Source organism: Esox lucius, chromosome 2 (assembly GCF_011004845.1).
Source record: "Esox lucius isolate fEsoLuc1 chromosome 2, fEsoLuc1.pri, whole genome shotgun sequence".
Taxonomy (NCBI): Eukaryota; Metazoa; Chordata; class Actinopteri; order Esociformes; family Esocidae; genus Esox; species Esox lucius.
In genome coordinates, this window is record NC_047570.1 from 22818663 (window position 1) to 22838817 (window position 20155).

Here is a 20155-nt window from a genome sequence, read left to right on the forward strand (position 1 = left end):
CGAGCTTTGTGACACGGTGCACTATCCTGCTGGAAGTAGCCATCAGAGGATGGGTACATGGTGGTCATAAAGGGATGGACATGGTCAGAAACAATGCTCAGGTAGGCCGTGGCATTTAAACGATGCCCAATTGGCACTAAGGGGCCTAAAGTGTGCCAAGAAAACATCCCCCACACCATTACACCACCACCACCAGCCTGCACAGTGGTAACAAGGCATGATGGATCCATGTTCTCATTCTGTTTACGCCAAATTCTGACTCGTAACATCTGAATCTCTCAACAGAAATCGAGACTCATCAGACCAGGCAACATTCTTCAACTGTCCAATTTAGGTGAGCTTGTGCAAATTGTAGCCTTGTAGTGGAGATGAGTGGTACCCGGTGGGGTCTTCTGCTGTTGTAGCTCATCCGCCTCAAGGTTGTGCATGTTGTGGCTTCACAAATGCTTTGCTGCATACGGTTGTAACGAGTGGTTATTTCAGTCAAAGTTGCTCTTCTATCAGCTTGAATCAGTCAGCCCATTCTCCTCTGACCTCTAGCATCAACAAGGCATTTTCGCCCACAGGACTGCTGCATACTGGATGTTTTTCCCTTTTCACACCATTCTTTGTAAACCCTAGAAATGGTTGTGTGTGAAAATCCCAGTAACTGAGCAGATTGTGAAATACTCAGACTCAGACAATACTCAGGCACCAACAACCATGCCACGCTCAAAATTGCTTAAATCACCTTTCTTTCCCATTCTGACATTCAGTTTGGAGTTCAGGAGATTTTCTTGACCAGGACCACACCCCTAAATGCATTGAAGCAACTGCCATGTGATTGGTTGATTAGATAATTGCATTAATGAGAAATTGAACAGGTTTTCCTAATAATCCTTTAGGTGAGTGTATATCCCTCTTTGATCCTACTTTCATGAGTGTTGTGAGTCAAATCCATTCATGGTTGACAATCATAGTTCCTAACTTAAGTTAATTTTGCATTCTCACAGATTCAATCATCAAAGTATTTTATTTATCAAATGTACTGAATAACAGCATCATTCTGAACAATTAAACCCTTGCGAAATGGCACATGACCTCGTTATAGTAGGAAATATATAAAGCCTAAAATAAAAATATACATAACAATAGAGACTTGCAGCAATTCCAGAGAATGTAGAAATGGGAATAACGACAGTATGAAAATAAATCTTACATATTATAAATGTGTTGTGCCTGTGTGTAGTGCCCATAAATCATGTCTTGTGACACTCATCTTTTCAAATTGATTGAAATGTGCTGACGTAAATGTTAAGTGGTTCACAATAATGTTTTGTCACATACTTGCTGTTCATATAAGAATGTTGTCTGATCTTTCTTCAGAGGAACTCAGCCAGCAACTTAAGTTTGTCCCATGCATGTAAACCAATAAGGCGCTTAGCTTTACTCTATAGTTGTTTGTGTCTACACTGTCTACACTGAGACTTCTGGGTGGAATTTTGAGAAGACAGACAGAACAAATTATGGAGGTGAAGGAATTTTTTTCTTTGGGGTAAATGTCTGTATTTTCCGTAAGAATCTGTTGGGATTTTAAACTATAATAGGAACATTTAAATAATTTATCTAGTCTTTGTGATGTTAATCAGGTGTCCTGCATAACATTTGCTTCTCTAAAAAATATCAGTAACACCAGGTGCGGGCCATCAGTCCCCGCCCTTCTAAGCTCACCTGGTAAGGTGTGAAACTGGAATTAACTAAATGCAACCAAATGTATGATATTGTGGACATTAATCTGTAGTGTTATGATTTCCCTTGTTCCCAGTAAAGGGAAGAATAGTCTGATGATATGCTTTAACAATAACGTTGTTGTGTGTTTGTCCGTGTTGCATGACTGACAACAGTAGGTGGCAAAACAGACGGCACTGGAGAAGTGTTTGACTGGTAGCAGTTCCAGATGCTCACCTGTATTGCCCTGCTAGCACTGTGATTCCTCGTTTCCACTGGTGACAAACACTTGTGTTTTACCCAAAAGTCCAGAAATGTTTCTGTTTCCATTGACACGGGCAAGCGCAAGTTGGCCATGGACTGGTGCCATGCCTCGGACTTTAGGACATTGGGCGGGGTTGGCGCGTGACGTACAGTGAAAACGCACGGTGTTGTGCAAGTCGCGCGGACCTTTAAATCTAGACGAGTCCACCATTTATAATTCACTATCCTCATTGGTATTGTGGAAGACAATAGACTATATTTAAAAAAAAATAATAATAATAATTAAGCAACACGTCGATGTCGTTCGACTGGCCGGTGGATGAACTCCAGGCCCTCGTTGCGTTGTACTGCGAAGAGGAAACCCAGCGGCAGTTTGAGTTGAGGGGCTATTCGAAAAGTACTACATAGGAGCCTGCGGTTTATAATTGGCTTCTCAAGTTGGGCTTCATGAGATCCGTCTAACAGATCTTTGATGGGACAAAAAAAAGCAACTATACAAGGATGCCTCACAATGGAAATAGTTGGAACGACCGAAAGCAGTTTAAATGGCACGATGCCATTGACTCTATAATGGGAAACCGGCCAGCGGTACGGAGCGGTGTGACTCGAGTATGGAGTGTGGTGCAGTTTCTGGAAGAGATGCAAACCTCTGGTGAGTGTTCGTTTTAAGAGATGCACTCGAAAGTACTTCCCTAAAGGGGTTTGTATTTAACCGATGTCTTAGAAGTTAACTTGAATTGGACCAACAGAAATGACCAAATCTCTTATTTTTGTTCAAGTCTTATGGTTCTGAATTACTAAGTACAAATATCTGCCTAGTCATTTCTTCAAGCCAGGTGGCATGAGGTAAGAAAAAATAGACCACTACTTTGCAGCGTCATAATCCAGGTTGATCGTTCAAAACCGTAATTACAGGCCAACCTGCTGTATTGAAAACTCAATTAAAACTGGCTAATTTAATCAGAGTAACGCATGTCCAATTGAAACTGTGTAGATGTTTCTGATGGGCGTTGTTATTGATTGTCTTCAAACATTGTGAATTCCAAGTCTTTAATGTGCGTGTTATTTCCCCCCACAAACAGATCTGATTTTGAACAACTAGAGATGCATTCAACTTCCTCTGCCAACTCCACTGGAGAGGGTACCCTCACAAGGACACCGTTTGAACACACCTAGTCTACCTGTGAGCCAGCCCATCCCACCATCTCCCTCATCAGTTTGCTGCCAAGACAAACCCTTTGGTAAGAACGGCATTTTGTGTGACATGGACTAACAGCTTAGGTAGTAGGTCATGGCTGTTTTGTCTAATTTTAACACATCATGCTTAACTTATGACCCAAATTATTTTGAAGAAAAGTGTGCATCTTTACTAGTGTTTTTTTTTTTTAAAAGAAGACTTCTCTGTTTTTCTTCAGTCCTGTCAGTCCTTGTCTTCAGTGCCATCTATCACAGCACAACATTGGCCTAGTTAATCTATGTTCTGCTACCACAGCAATGATTTTACCTGTATACAACTTTGATTATTTACATATTTTTCAGGCAAAATGAAGCGAGAATCAGGACAGAGGGAGATGATAGAAGCATTAAACGACATGCAGACATGTGACCATGATCTATTGGAAAGAAGGCCGGATGCCGAGCGCACATTTGGCACATCAGGCATTTGAATGTGCGAAGGAGAGGGATGCCAGAAAAGGCAGATGGAGGCAGTGAGGGAGCAGATGAAGCGTTTCAATGCCTGGTTCCTTAGTGTTTTCGGTCGGGTGGTTGACGTCCTTTTCACAAGCCGCTCCCATCGTTGATTTTGTGCTGGCTCACGTTCCTGCTCTTGTCCACCATTATAGCCTTACATGTACATGTCCCCCTTCCATTTGTAAATTGTTCTTAATTAGATTAGATTCAACTATATTGTCGTTGAACAAGTACAGTACAATGTAATGCAGTTGCCATCTAACCAGAAGTACAAATAGAAGAGGGCAGAAAATGTTAGTGAAACAATTACATTTAATGTATGTTACAAGTAGGATGTATAGCTGTACATTGAAGGCAAATGCAAGTACAAATGGCAATTCTAAACGTGATGAAGACAAATTGAAGGTGCAAGGTAGCATGTGCAACTGAACGGCAAGGATAGCAGCAATGAGGTTCCCGAGGTAGACATGCAGGTGCATCAACAAAAAAAAACAATATCATGGAAAATGTATTTTTATTTTTTAATGCAAATCAAAATGTTACACCTATTACATATATTCCAGATTCATTACACAAAGTGAAACATTTCAAGCCTTTTTTGTTTCAGTCTTGATGATTACAGCTTACATCTAAGAGAGGCAAACACTTTGGATCAATGCTACACTACAATCAACAATGCCTATCATGCTGTGCCCTGCACTGCTCTGGGACTATCAGACCATGTCATGGTCCATCTAATACCCACATACAGGCAAAAACTAAAACTTCCCAAGCCTGTTGTGCGAAGGCCTAAGATGTGAAGCAACAGAAGAGCTGTGTGTGTGTCTTGAATGCACTGATTGGGACATTTTTAGATCTGCCACTAATTTACACCAGTACACCAATGCTGTGACATCATACATCCGCGTCTGTGAGGACAGCTGTGTACCAACACGGACCAGGGTGAGTTACAGCAATGACAAACCCTGGTTCATGGCTAAACTCAGACTGCTGCATTTGGAAAAGGAGTAGGCGTTCAGAAGTGGGGACCGAGAAAGTTACAGAGAGGCTAAATACAGCTTTGGTAAGGCAGTGAAAGAAGCCAAGCGCCTGTATGGAGAGAAACTAGAACAACAGTTCTCGACCAATGACTCAGCTTGTTTGGAAAGGCCTTCAACAGATTACCAATTACAAGCCTAAATCCCCCGATCCATTAATGACCTGCAACTTGCCAACAAACTGTAAATGGGTTCTACTGCAGATTTGAAAGACAAAAGGGCAGTCCTGACAACATACCTTTTCCCTGTGTGTCCAGCCATCAACACTGAATTCCCACCATAGGGGCCCATTCACAATCAATCATCGCAATCATCCCCACCTCTGCCACTACAATAGAACTAAATTCTCTGGCGGTGTCTCCCCATCCACCCGTAAGCACTGTGCTGATCAGCTTTCTGTTGTGTTCACAAATTTTTAACACCTCACTGGAGATGTTCTGCATCCATCTCCCTGACCTCTGGGGTTATGAAGTCTTTTGAGTGCCTTGTGCTGTCCCACCTCAAGACCATCACCAACCCTCTACTAGACCCACAGCGGTTTGCCTACAGAGCCAACAGGTCTGTGGATGACGCGGTCAACATGGCTGTTCACTTCATCCTCCAGCATCTGGACTCCCCTGAAACCTACACCAGAATCCTGTTTGTGGACTTTATTTCTGCCTTAAACACCATAATTCCCGCTTTGCTCCAAGACAAGCTATCCCAACTGGGACTGCCCGAGTCCACATGCAAGACAAACTGGAAAAGTCTTGCACTTTACATATTTTGTAGTATATTTTTGGGGGAATTTATGCATTTAGATCTACTGTTTATGCTCAGCCCACATTTTCTTTTTTGTTTATATTTCTTTTGTTCAAAATTGCTGCACCAATGGACCTGAATAAATTCTGGCCCAGTGCTTATGGAAGGCACTGTATGATTCACCTAGTACGGTTTTGGAGTGGATCAAGTGGATTGGGGGTGCAGTTTGTATTCCATAAGAATAAGGAAAATAAACACTCTATGCATATTTGGGGGATTTCGTCATTCCTTTTAAAGGAAGTCTACATTAGACTGTGCCGAAAAGTGGTTTAAAAAACCTTTTTACAGTATGCCACTACAGCTGTGGCCAAAGGATCAAAACAGCTCCCCATTAGCTGATCTGTAACTCACCTTTGAAAATCAGTCAATCAATCACTACGATACATTCATACATACACATTGAAATAGACTACATTATCTTGTTCATTAAACCGAATTATCTATTTTTTTTATTTGACATTACCCTACTGACAAAAATGCGTGGACCATGATGCAATCCACTATCTATTGTTCCTCCAAAGAATACAGTCGTTGTTTTACTACTATGCAAATTGTGTAGCCGAATTAAATCTCCATTTACAAATGGTTTCGCCACATTCACCAAAAAGCGCAATTGAAAAAGAATGTTCGTTCACGAACGAACCAACACAAATAATTAGTCTTTATTTATAATGCAAGATGATTTGTAGATCAGTCCGTCGGCAGTAATTTCGATCCTCTTGAACACGTCCATTCATTGTCCAAAGTGCACTGACAGTAACCCTTGTTCAACCTTTTGCTGATCCGAAATGGCTGAGTGTTTTTGGTGTCCTAGTTGTCTTTTGTTGTGCTGAAAGAGCAGCAGTGTGTATGTATATATAACACAAACAATTTAGCTGAGGAGATATACAAACTGTTTTGCAAACCCATAAGAAATAAATGTGATGTCAATCTCAGGAAAAGCGATCGCAACTTGGATCCATAATGGCGTATCAGGACCTACCCGTAAAGCTGCATAAAAAAACAGAATAGAAATTGGACGTCATCAATCAACGATGGAAGGGATTTTAAACCAATGATATTAGTAGTAAATTGCGCTTCCGAAATATTAGTCAATCCTACAGATCATATCGGCTAAAGATATATCTTTATACATGTTCCAGGGTGCACGCACAGGAGAACGTTTCCTGCCCTGATGCATGGTGGTCGAACCGAAGGGATTGTTGGAAATTTTTTAGAGGTTCGTATAAATGTGTTTTACCCAGTGTGCCTTTCTACAGCCATATTAGTTGGAGAGACAGAAGGGGAATGCCGGACTCGGTGTTTGATATGAGGAATATACTTCATTAAACCCCAGTTCAAACCATTTGTTGTTAAACATGTTTTATTATTCGCTAGCTCATTTGCTAATTAGCAATAGCAAACTATCAGTCCGCGCTCATCTTCACATTATACATAGTACTAGGGATGGCGTGTTAACCAGCCAACGTTAGCAGTTAGCTAACAGTAGCTTTGAGGTTAGCTTCACAGCTAATTATCAATTGACAGTTTCATTGGTTAGCACTAGCAGCTAACGTTAGAAGCTAATGTTACATTCATGACGAGTTAGCGTGGTATGCAAATTAACATCGAATGTGTGTTAGCTATATTACTGTACTGTACACTGTATGGGACAGAAAACGTCCGGCAAGCTAGTTTTAAAGTCCGTTAACTACAATGTAACTAATATCCGTTACGATTCACGTTCCACATAGCATATATTTCAGTTGGATAAACTACCTATCTTAAGAGCAACACTGCCTAAAATGTCCTCAAGTTCCATCCAACTTGGCAACAACATCACAAACAGCAGTGTTGAAGTTGCGCCGCTCATAGTAGTTGCGCTGCTACATTTGTAGTGCGTTGACTGTGTGTGTGTACACGAGTATTACTAGTGCTGACCAGAAGCTGGACTGGTTGTTTGTTTCATTTTGTATTATTCTTGAACATGATCAAGTAATGCTACACCAGGCTTACCTATTTAATAAATTTGGTCTATTCCATAAATGACCACCATTGTGCAACGTATGACTGCAATAATTATGTGGAAAGTGTCTTCACACTCCCACTGTAGCCCACACATAAGTGTATAACGTGTGTGTGCTGTGTATTTGTCTGGGAAAAGCAACCATGCTGTTGGCTCAGATTAACCGGGACTCCCAGGGCTTTGCAGAGTTTCAAAATGCAGATGGAGACAATCAACAGGTTACCCTTTGTTTGGCAGAGGCTGTTGCGGTTTCAGGTCAGTTCATCCATGCTTTTCCCTTCATTTGTGCCTATTTGCCAGCCAAGGAGAAAGTGATGTTGTAAATCCATAAATGTTTATTTTTGTTTTATAGATGATCAGATGGAGATGGACACTGTAAGTTTGCAGGCTATCACCCTTGCAGATGGCTCTACAGCTTACATACAGCACAATCCTAAAGGTAAGTAAAATGTCTGTTATCCCAACAAAAATACAGTAATAAAATGTAAAGGTATTGGGTTACCTGAACACCTTAGGCAGTTTCCCCTCAAACTGAAAGAGTTGACTAATTTGCCTGTTCTTGTCAACTGTTTTCCTGAATGCTATCGTCATTTAGTATTTTTTTTTAATTAAATCGGTCTAAATGGTGCCCTTCATTTCAGATGACAAGTTCATGGACGGACAGGTCATTCAGCTGGAGGATGGATCTACTGCCTATGTCCAGCATGTTTCAATGCAAAAATCAGGTCTATTTTCCATTTGTTATTGCTGTGTGCTCTGTCTGAGACCCTCTTTCAGGAGTGTGCATGGACCTGTCTGACCAGTGAAAGGCACACTAGCAGCTTCTGGCCAATCATGTGCAAGTACAGCCTCGCGTACATGGGTAGAGTCTGATAGGCTATAGCCACAAGCTTGAGATATTGATAATCTCTCACTTGAAAGGGGGTTAGACTATGCAGTGCCCACAAGACATAAGCAGACATAAAATCCTGGAAACCAGTAGCATCGTCTGTATGATTATTTTTTTCAATCATTGCTTGTTTTGTTTCAGTAAGACATTAACCAAATACATTCAACATTATTACTAGTGCTGAAAAACAATTAAAATAATCAATCGCGTAATCTTCAGTAGTTTATTGCAATTCATCATAATTTTAGATTTTGTTCAAATTTTGCTCTATGCACACTTCTGTTTAAAAAGCACTGCATTATGTTGAGGACGTACTGTATTTAATGGCAAACTATGGGCAGTGCTTGACTTTAAATAAATGGAAGTTATCACATCTCTTAGTTTAGTTTAATATACATACAACGTCAGTCCCTAATTTACCACAATAACTGGCCTCATTTAAATGTAGAAACTAAATAGAAGGAGGCTGGTCATGATCCTATAGTTCTACATCTCATATTGTTCTTTTGATTACCGCAACAAGGACAAAAACTGTTACGTTAGGCTACTCTGTAAACACATATCAGGCCCATCTTTTCTGGAGAGCTGCAGGGTGTGCAGGCATTTAACCCAATGAATCACACAAACTTGTCAATGTATTGTCCTTTAATGTTTAGGCTGAAATGTGGAATGAATGGGGTTCAGTTGGGGCCTGTAAACATTTCATTTCCTGAAACATGGTTAGTCACAACCAAATACTTAGGTCTCTATTAAATGATTCCCAAATTTAACCAAATGCATGAGGTAGGCTACTTGAATAGGCAATGGCATAACGTTGTAGTGGCTAGAGATGTTATCTAGAAACATTAATCAGGCCAGGGGACAGTTGTAAATCATTCAGAGCACATATATTGTTTGTTAATTCCGCTATTAGAATATGCTTTACTGGAAAAATTAATGCTTAGCTTAAATTAGCAAAAACATTATTGACAACTTACCAAATCTTTTAGCAGGTGGATTCACGCTAAAAGAGGGGATACACAGCTGGCATTCTCGTTTGATGGGTTTTTGGTGTGAGACTGGGGTAAACATAAGTGCATGTGATTCTGACAGCTCCCACTCAAGTCAGCCTCTAACTTTGGATGGCTCGGAGGCTCAAAAATGCGTTAACGGCAGCAACAAAAATACCGGCGTTAATCGCATATGTTAACTTAGCCAGCGCTAATTATTACTTTAACTGGGAAATGTTTTCCCTCTTTTCTTACCAGAAGAGGCCAACAGGTGGACAGGCTCCCCTTTGTGTGATGTCATTGGAGATGATGGTCTGAGACTTGAGGATGGTCAGGCTGTGCAGCTGGAAGATGGAACGACAGCTTACATCCACACACCAAAAGGTGTCTCCCTCCTAAGATTGTGTGTTGTAATCCTTTAGTCAATACATATATTTTACCCAGCAACTCTTAGTTAGATTTGTTTTGACCCTTTTGCCATGGTGTGTTAAACAACACTTTTTTAACAGATACCTATGACCAGAATACCCTACAAGCTGTTCAACTGGAGGATGGTACCACAGCATACATCCAGCATACTATACAAATGCCCCAGACCAACACCATCCTGGCCATCCAGGCAGATGGGACCGAGTCCGATCTGAATGCTGATGAAACCCTCGACCAAGAGACTATCAATGTATTGGAACAGTACACGGCTAAGGTATTCTGCCATTGAACAGCAAATTCTGCATTATTAGCCATTTTTAAATATATCTTTATGCTTCTACGGTAAGTGGTCACTAATATTTTCCTCTCTTGTTTCTCTCAGGTGGAAGTGGATGATATGAACTCTGTACTGGTGGGAGCTGAGCAAGATTGTGGCATGCAGATGCAGGTACTGTATTTCTCATTATAATTTTTTAAATATGACCTATTTCCCACCAAAGTACACTGAACACCCATCTTCCCCGATATCCTTCAGATTGTGCTTCAGAAGCAGAATGTTAGAATTCCCAGGGAGCAGCAGCCTACTGAGAAGTCCTTCCGCTGTGATTATGAGGGCTGTGGGAAACTGTATACAACTGCGCACCATCTGAAGGTAAATTACATTATCTCCCTACAATATACTTCAGTTTTCTGTATAATTAAATATATTATTTCTTATAGGGTTTTATAAGAAGTCACAGTTATTAAACAATTATAAAGGTAAACAAAATGGCTGCTTAATTTATTTACACTTAAGAAAGAAAACAAGTTGAATAAAATAGATATATAAGAACATACCCCCTACCAGTCCTGCTCTTCTGAAAAAATGAATGGAACCCTTCTGCTTTGCTAAGCCATGATGTTTATACCAACCCTGTATTCTTTTTGTGGTGCTCTTTTCTGCACTCTGTAGGTACATGAGAGGTACCACACTGGTGACAGGCCATATATCTGTGATCACCTGGGCTGTGGAAAGAAGTTTGCTACAGGTAACAAACAACCTTCAAACAAACACAAATGTCATATTTGATATGTGAAGCTGATGAAAACCCCCTATTACAAAGATTTTTCCTTACATTTTTACCCGTCTTTATGTCCTACTAACCGTTTAGGGAAACTGCTGAGAAGTTATACATTTGAAACAATAAATAACTTGTTGTCTAAGCAATGTCATTCAGTCACAATCCAGGTTGGTTTTTACTAAAAGGTTATGGCTTGAAAAGCCACATAAGGACACACACTGGTGAGAAGCCTTATCGCTGTCAGGAAGTGCCCTGCGCTAAATCCTTCAAGACGTCAGGCGACCTTCAGAAGCACATCAGAACCCACACAGGTACAAAATGGATGGTCAGAGATGGATGTACATCAATTCTTAAGCCTAGGCATCTACAATATACATCTCGGATTTGGATTAAAAATCGTGGGCTCAAGCTGTTATAAATCACTAGGTCTTGATCAAGCTCCTTATCTTCCTGTCTGCAATGTAGGAGAGAAGCCATTCATGTGCCCCTTTGAGGGTTGTGGTAGATCGTTTACGACCTCGAACATCCGGAAGGTCCACATTCGCACACACACCGGGGAGCGGCCTTACTACTGTGCCGAGCCTGGCTGTGGAAGAGCCTTTGCCAGTGCCACAAACTACAAGAACCACATGAGGATTCACACAGGTATAAATGTCACACAATGGTGTTATATAGTCCGATTGTGTGTGGGGATTTAACAGCGTGACTAATAACTGGGATGTGATTACAGGAGAGAAGCCTTATGTGTGCACAGTCCCGGGCTGTGATAAGCGCTTCACAGAGTACTCCAGTCTTTACAAACACCACGTTGTCCATACACCATGCAAGCCCTACAACTGCAACCACTGTGGGAAGACCTACAAGCAGATCTCTACCCTGGCCATGCACAAACGCACAACGCACAACGATACTGAACCCATTGAGGAAGAGCAGGCGACCTACTTTGAATCCCCAACAGGTCAGGCTTGGTAGTAAACATCAAAGTATACATATTTATTAGCCATCAAGAAATTACTTAATCTTTCTTGTTTTGTTCATTTCTGGGATTTTTTCATTTTTTTTTTTCATCGGGAATTGAGGTGTAACTAGATATTATCTAATAATCATGATCAAAAATTAAGAGACCACTGCACCTTTTTCTTTCCTTTCCAAAAAAGTCGAAAAGGAAGGTTTTGAGTGAGGAACAGAAGGGTTCAAATTAAGAGACCACTGCAAATTGAACGCTTCTGTCCCTCCCTCAAAACCTTCCTTTTCGACTTTTTTGAAAGGAAAGAAAAAAGTGCAGTGGTCTCTTTTTTTTTTTTTTCTTTTTTTTTTCGGAACTGTATATTACGTAAAATATCTCCGTGAATCACTGTCTGTTGTTAGGCCATTATCAGTACTGCAGAAAGTGGGACGACTGAGTCACAAGGACTGACATTGTTGTTACTCCACGTGATTCAGAGGCCATAGATGATCCGTCAGTGAATTTTGCCCTGGTTGAGGAGGACGAGGAGGATGAGGAGGAGCAGCAGCAAGAAGAGGAGTCAGACCAGATGACTGGAACTGAGGCCATTTGTCAGCAGCATGTGCAGTTGATTACACACCCTGATGGAACCCAACAGGTTAGCAAAATGGACGTGTGCAAATGTCTTTTATGTCTCTGTTCATGAATGCCCCAGCAACCTCATTGTCCCTGTACATCAGTTAACATTTCTATACCCACCATGGCACCATACAATGTCCTATTATTATATAAAGTAAAATAGACTGCTTTATTTAGATGGACTGGAATTCAGGGCAGTGCTTTTGTAGTTTTATGTAACCGGTCAGTTTCTCATTTTCAGGTCAGTGTCATGCAGGCTGGCATGCAGGCGTTAGGAAACACAATCACCATGGTGACGAGTGATGGCACTACCTTTACTGTTCCTTCCCATGAAATGCTCAATGCAGATGGCATGCATACAGTCACCATGGTGGCAGCCGACGGTACAGAAGAGCAAGTGAGTTGTATGGACCTTATTATGCTTACTGAATCTCAAATGTGTCCCTGTCTTGCATAGTTCTGTGCAATGCTTTAGGCAGTTAGCACACATGCAACCAGAATGGTGAGAAGTGATTTGACTTCTATGAGCATGCCCACAGCAATAACACACAGAACTGGGTTCTTCTCACTTGCATTAAACTGTCCTCAACCCCTCCCCCCAGGTGGCCATTGATTTGGCCTCTTTTCAGAGCATGCAGGTGGAAGACTGTGTTCACCCTGTCACTCTGGTAGCCACCTCAAATGGCACGCAGGTTGCTGTCCAGGTAGGGGACCCACACCTGCAGACACGGAGCACATCTTCCCATCAAACCACGTTGTCTGTTGCATGCTTGTAAAGAACAGGTGTAGACTGACACGGGTAAATGCTGAGTGAAAAAATGAACTGAAGTAAAAAAAAAAAAAAATCACAAAAATAAAAGGGGGAAATCATTGTGTGGGAAGTAGCCCCGGGACATTATTGTGACAGTGATGCATTTCTTTTTTTTCTTTTGGCTCTATTCAGGACCACTTATATGTTTGTTGTTACCGTAGCCATGTCTGATCTGCATTCAAATTCACAAGCCTGCTGGGCTTAGGGACAGATGGAAGATCAGTATCTACCCTCCTTTTCAAGCTATATTGTTTTTTTTCTCATCACTGTTTGATTTAAACCTTTGTTTTTTCAGCTCAGTGAACAACCCTCATATGAAGAAGCCATCAGGATTGCATCAAGAATTCAACAAGGAGAAACAGAATTAGAAGATTAAGTAAGGGTTTCAAAACAGACTTCTACTGAAATATTTTATTTGATGAGAACAACTGATTCTACAACTCCTACCTAAAGGATATTGTTCTTAAATCCAAACAGGGAATTTCTTGGGTATTTGTAAATAAACATTTTAAATATGGCTGCACAAAGTTTCTATAAAGTGAGACATCCATTACTTGAGTAAGAAATGCCAGTGAGAGTTGCTGCCTGAATGAGAATGTTTTTTGACTATTTGCAGAAATAATTCCAAGTGTGAATATTGTACTCTATTGTGTAAATACAGTAAATAGCCACTGTTTTGAAACCAGCATAAATTTTACTTTTTGAATGTGTACAAATAATGGATACATGTTGGTTTGTTAAATAAAGCTGTACCATTCTGTTTGCATTGATGATTTTTTGTTATGTAAGATTTCTGATTATGTAAAAACTGTCTACTATTGAAACTGGATATTGATCAGAAATGTATTAAATGTATGTGTAGGACCCAAAATGACTTTCTTGCACTGTTTTTACCAAATCTTGTATTTATTAACTCATCCCTGCCTAAGATTAAAACAAATCTTTAGGCATATGGTCTTTTTGTTTGAATAGTCTTACAAAAAATGTATGTAGGCCTATGTTATGAATGTTAACAATCAGGAAATCTGATCAAGGGTGATTTCAAAGATACACATCATATCAGGACAGTAAGAATAATGCGACGAAATTAAAACCCATTGTAAAAGATGAAAGGATTACATTCGCGCCAATGTGATGTAGGTGTTATATCGCAGTAGTGAGTCACGTGTAACTTTTTCTCCTCAGGAAGGAACGCCCACGTTTTAAACTTTAGGAATGTGATCTCATTGGCTGAAGTTTGGACTATTTCGACCAACGGTCGCGGCAAGGGGGGCAGTGTATGGGTGGTCAGAACTTATCTACGTTTTGTGACAACAATATTTTGGATAAACAAACATACGTCTGGATTATTTTATGTGAATTAGCAGTATTTTGACTGCTAGGCACGAATGAAATATTTTTTGTATAGTCTGCAGAGGGGCACATTGGCGCTCGCTATAATTTTGCCTGCGCTTTCTAGAAACGTTACGGCGTGCTGCCTATCAAGGGACTAAGCTAGCGTGCTAGCTAGCTGACTTTTCACTCGACTAACGAGAGAATTAGCTAACTTACTTTGCTAACTGTTAGCCACGTTATTTAGGATTGTGAATTGAGTGAACTGTAGCGCGTGCCATGGCCACACGGACGGTTAATTACTCGGGATAGCAAACTTTCGAAGATAATTTATTAGTTCGAGAGTACAGTCTGTAGATAGCTGGCTAGCTGCGGACTGTAAGCCACTTATCTACTTTTTCGTTCTGTGGTGATGAGTTTTGTTTGCCGAATGTTTGTCAATACGTCCCCGAAGATGGGACCTATTCGACAGAGACTAGACTTTAGCCAGAGCGACGGTGAGGACGATGGCAACAACAGCATTGAAGCGGAGTCGAGTCTCACAGAAATGGATTCTCCAGTACAATCACCGAGACACAACTCCAAATTAAATCAAGACCTTACGGCGGAGGGTGATGTTGACCATTGGGACGAGGAGGGGTTTGGATGTCTTTCTCCCCTAAAATCACCAGAGACTTATTTGATGAAGGGATCCCCTTCTCCGAGAAAAGGGGCAAGGCCCTACTACAACATCTCGTCCCCGGAGTTTTCTTTTAAGCAGAGAGACGAGGACTCTCCCATTCCCAATTGTCCCGACACACCGCCCCATAAAACCTTCAGAAAACTCAGACTATTTGATGTTCCTCACACACCTAAGGTGGGTCAACATGCAGTAAATATGTAAATGTTTCATTTGTTCATGGTCAAGTCTACGTCCATGGTTAGTTTCGTCCCTGTGATATTATCCACATTTTAGAAATCGCCTAGACGCACAGGGAAAGAGATTCTATAGTACTTTTTCTTGCATCAAATACCGACAAATAGTCTCCAACTATACACTTCATTGTTTTCTAAATGCAATGTTTTGTTTTTTCCTTTCAGAGTCTGTTGTCCAGAGCCAGGGGGGAAGCAACAGGATCAACAGTCCGCAGGGTAGGACTAGGTGTCTACACGAATGGGGACTCGACTGGAAGATCATACCGAAGTAGACACACAGAAGTAGCCCGAAGTAGACAGACACCTATGATCAACATCAACCCATTCACCCCTGACTCATTGCTGATTCAGACCGCAAATTTACAGAGGAACAACAGAAAGAGATCACACTGGAACGAGTAAGACAAACTCTACTCATATCGTTACTTTCCTGGTATTACCCTGGGATTTTATGGGTGTGATGGGAGTTTCTGATCTATCATTTCCTCTTCATATTCTACCTTTTCCTATGGTTGTTGTTTCACTCTTTTCCCCAAAAAACATAAGTAGTTGTGTTATAACAGTGATCAAATTTCATCAAGTTCTATTGTCTGTCGTAAACCTCAAGTAATCTAGGGAGAACTGGGAAATACATACACATGTTGTGAATGGAACACGTTCTACGTTTAGTTAACAATAGATATACACATGACTGGAATGTTCGTTAAATCGGTTGACTATTGCATGCTTGTTGGCAGCAACCCAAGGCCACATGGGCACACCATGTGCTGTTGTAGGGATTATATCTGCCCTCTAGTGGTGGGAATGTTTCATATAAATGTATTTCCTTTTCTTTCCACAGCTCATGTGGAGAGGATATGGAAGCCAGTGATGCTGAGTGTGAAGAGGACATCATTCCACCATCAAAGGTAGTTCTTATTTCTATTCCATGTTCTATAGATAAATGTATACTCAACTAATAAGTTGCTTTGAAAAATAACTAAACTGTAAACTATGTTCCCTTTTATTGTAGAGAATGACTCTTCTGGATAGCAACATGGTATCAAGATATGCCACAGAGTTTCATGAGCTTGAGAAGATAGGCTCTGGGGAGTTTGGCTCGGTCTTCAAATGTGTGAAAAGGCTTGATGGTTGTGTCTACGCCATCAAGCGCTCAAAGAAGCCCCTCGCTGGATCTGTAGATGAGTAAGTGAAGCCTATGATTTTTAATGAGTTGACACTTGGAAATGTAAAGTGAAATGACTCCTTTATCTTTATAAAAATATTTACTGATATTATTTTGATTCCTCAGACAGAATGCCCTCAGGGAGGTGTATGCCCATGCTGTCTTGGGACAGCACCCCCATGTGGTGAGGTACTACTCTGCCTGGTCTGAGGATGACCACATGCTCATACAGAATGAGTATTGTAATGGGGGCACACTGGCAGATGTGGTCACAGAGAACTACAGAACCATGCACTTCCTGTCTGAGCTAGACCTGAAGGATCTTCTCCTTCAGGTGGCCCGTGGACTCAAGTACATTCACTCCACCTCGCTGGTTCACATGGACATCAAGCCAAGTAAATATCTACATCAATTGGTAGATCTAAGCTGTTTATCTTTTTCATGTATATTTATATAATTCTTGTGCATTATTACTTTCCTCAGGCAACATCTTCTTATCCCGGAGGACTATGGTGTGTGTGGATGATTTTGACGATGATGAAGGACCAAGTACGAATGTTGTTTACAAAATAGGTAAGTCCTTTTTATTTTGTGTCATACATTATGCTAATGAAACAAGCTAATAATTGAGTAATTGATATTTATGGTTTCCCACAGGTGATCTTGGCCATGTGACCAGAATAGACAATCCTCAAGTTGAAGAAGGAGACAGCAGGTACCTGGCCAATGAAGTCTTACAAGAGGTAATTAAACAACTCTTTGTTAAATAATCCATTGGTGGAGAGGTTTCCATCTGTCATATTCTCAGCCCTAGCCAGGCCATTGAATGCCAATTGGACATTTTTGCTAAATTGATGGGGAACAAGCCTATATTTTTAGTCCTTACTACTGTGTCATCCTCTCCCACAGAAGACTCATGTCTTGTGTAGTATTAGTAAATCATCCAGTAACAGTTTCATTAATGTGTTTCAAACTACATGGAAGTGTCGTAACACAGTGTCTCCATCCAACATTTTTCTAATAATTTATCTGATGAACCTGCCAGCCAGCACTATGAACAGCAGCACTTATCTTTTCCTGTCCTCATCCATGATGGCTGGTTATAACCACAATATGATTAGTATATTGGCTGTTATTCAACCGGTGTCAAACATGAAATTGACAGTGACATTGGCTATGTAGTTAGTCTACAATAATGTTTGTTTAAGCTGTTCAGAAGTGAATGTGCCGTTCTGATTAATTGTTTGCCTTTTCGTTGCTGACCTGTGTTAATTTTGTGCCGTGAACATGTTTTTCAGGACTACAGAAACCTCACCAGGGCAGATATTTTTGCCCTGGCATTGACTTTAATCAGTGCCTCGGGTGCTGAACCACTCCCAACCAATGGGACGAAGTGGCATGAGATCAGACGAGGAAAACTGCCTCCTATTCCTCAAGTGCTCTCCCAGGACTTCCTAAGTTTACTGAAGGTATGACAAATGGCACCCTAATCCCCAGTAGTGCACTACTTCTGGCCCCAGCCATGTGGGCCCTTGTCATACGTGCACATTTTGTCATTGTGGTTTTGGAGAGCCCCTTAGTGCACTGTAACAGCATTAGAATGGTCGTTGTGATGCTCTTTCATTACTGTAATGGGATGACGGTTGGCGTGCACAATAGGAAGTATTAATGTGTGATTAGTGGTGATAATGACTTGTTCCCTGTCTGCTGCAGTTAATGATCCACCCTGACCCTGCCAGGAGGCCCTCCTCATCTGGCCTCACCAAGCACCCAGTCCTCCTCACTGCCTCACGCATGAGTGCTGACCAGCTCCGCGTTGAGCTCAATGCAGAGAAGTTCAAAAACGCCCTGCTGCAGAAGTATGTTCCCCTTTTGAGACTCCTATGTCATGTTTCCGGTCTTTCCCTTTTAATTCCATTCCTGGAGGAATAATACATAACATTTTCTTCTTAGTTATGAGCAGCTTCTGTAACCACATGTTTGTCTCCTTGCAGGGAGCTGAAGAAGGCCCAGCAGGCCAAAGCTGCAGCAGAGGAGAAGGTTCTGACCTCTGACCGGGTCCTGACGCGCTCCACCCTCCAGTCCAGCAGAAACTCCAGGCTCATTGGCAAGAAGATGAATCGCTCCGTCAGCCTGACCATCTACTGAACGCCAACACTGCTTAGCCACATGGGTGTCAGGCTGGTTTGTGTTTACTAGACTATAACATGGAAACAAACTGACCAAACCCAGGAGGTAATACTGGAAAGTTGTCGAAAAAGAAATTCTTCTCAGTTTAATGTTTGAAGTGTCTTTTTTGGTACAATGTGCACTAATGAATACAACCCTTGTGGGGGTGGACCCTGGACAGAGAAGGTCTTACTAGCCAGACTAGGACATAATGTCTGGGCTTCACAGAGCTTACAAACGAACTGATGGTTCTTACTGTTTGGTACTTGGAAAGGGTTATAAGGACACAGGTTATGTTTCACTCTATAAATAGTGAAAGACCTGTTACCTTCCCAAGCACTTGAAATATTCTTACAGTTTATATTAAAAACAAAAGTTGTTTTTATTAAAGTGTGGGAGGACGGTAGTCCATTCTTTTTCAAGTGTGATGATTTGGGATGGTGTGATCCAACTGTGCACCTTAGTGTGATATACCTGATGTCAGGTAGTGAAATGGGACAATGGACTGATAAAATGAGCACTTTGAATTTGCCTTATGCTTACTGAATGCTGCTATACATGTTGGTTTGTCTTTAACTATAGTAGAGTTCAATTTTATATTTTCCATTCCTTTCAGAAGTTCCTTATGTGCAGAAACTTGTTCACGGACTGTTTGTTTTACTCATGTTCATTATTCATGATGAGCCATCCAACCTGTGATGTGGTTGGTAAAGGTGAATCATGGAATGTTTAAAGCCCTGTGTCATTTGTTTAACATACTCACAGAGCAGTTGTAGTTAAACAATTAAACTCTTGTTTAGTTAAACGCTCAGCATTTTAAGCTTGGATGTTTCCATCAGCTCAACCTAATAACTGTAGCATTACTGACTTATTATCTGGTTTTATAGACTGTGAATGCATCATTGCTAGTAGGACGTACATTATGTGTGTATATTATTTTTGATTTTTTTTTTTGTTTTGTTACTTGTTCCATTTTCAGTAAATTCACACCTGATAATTAAAAATTTCCTTCAAATCCACTGTTTTGTCACATTTACTGAATACATGAAGACAAGTTTGTAATAAGCTTCTCATCAATGCAGTTTAACGTCAGGTGTAAATACAAAAAGCCGAACCAAGTCTTAAGGTGTCAATATTAGGTCCGATTAACATATGGTATAAGTTGAGGCAATAGGTACATGTTGATGGGTTAAATTCAGCAGCAAAGTAAATACATTCAAAAACAATTGGTCGATCCAGTACATCTTTCTAAACCTCATCCATTAAGTTTTACTGCAGTAGGTTGATCAAGTTATAATAATTAT

The 20155-nt window shown here is 40.8% G+C and overlaps 2 protein-coding genes and 1 long non-coding RNA gene across 3 annotated transcripts; all 3 read left to right on the plus strand.

The window, feature by feature from the left end:
• Positions 1-1954: 1954 nt before the first annotated feature.
• On the plus strand, positions 1955-3888 carry LOC105015262. The gene is made up of 3 exons (XR_828361.4): positions 1955-2623; positions 3054-3212; positions 3511-3888. It is a non-coding gene; the product is annotated as an uncharacterized LOC105015262 (long non-coding RNA).
• A 2260-nt stretch (positions 3889-6148) lies between these two features.
• Positions 6149-14041, plus strand: LOC105015269 (zinc finger protein 143). The gene is made up of 16 exons (XM_010878303.5): positions 6149-6720; positions 7645-7761; positions 7859-7945; positions 8148-8231; positions 9643-9768; positions 9894-10087; positions 10196-10261; positions 10349-10465; positions 10766-10841; positions 11060-11185; positions 11340-11519; positions 11605-11832; positions 12318-12478; positions 12701-12856; positions 13062-13163; positions 13566-14041. Exons 2-16 carry the CDS (start codon positions 7650-7652, stop codon positions 13644-13646), a joined length of 1896 nt encoding a protein of 631 aa, XP_010876605.4. The 5' UTR covers positions 6149-6720; positions 7645-7649; the 3' UTR covers positions 13647-14041.
• A 463-nt stretch (positions 14042-14504) lies between these two features.
• On the plus strand, positions 14505-19866 carry LOC105015279 (wee1-like protein kinase 1-A). Its single transcript, XM_010878313.3, has 10 exons — positions 14505-15458; positions 15683-15915; positions 16359-16425; positions 16530-16702; positions 16809-17077; positions 17166-17255; positions 17340-17425; positions 17981-18151; positions 18396-18541; positions 18677-19866. The coding sequence occupies exons 1-10, from the start codon at positions 15015-15017 to the stop codon at positions 18828-18830; spliced, it is 1833 nt and encodes a 610-aa protein (XP_010876615.1). The 5' UTR covers positions 14505-15014; the 3' UTR covers positions 18831-19866.
• The last annotated feature ends 289 nt before the right edge of the window (positions 19867-20155 follow it).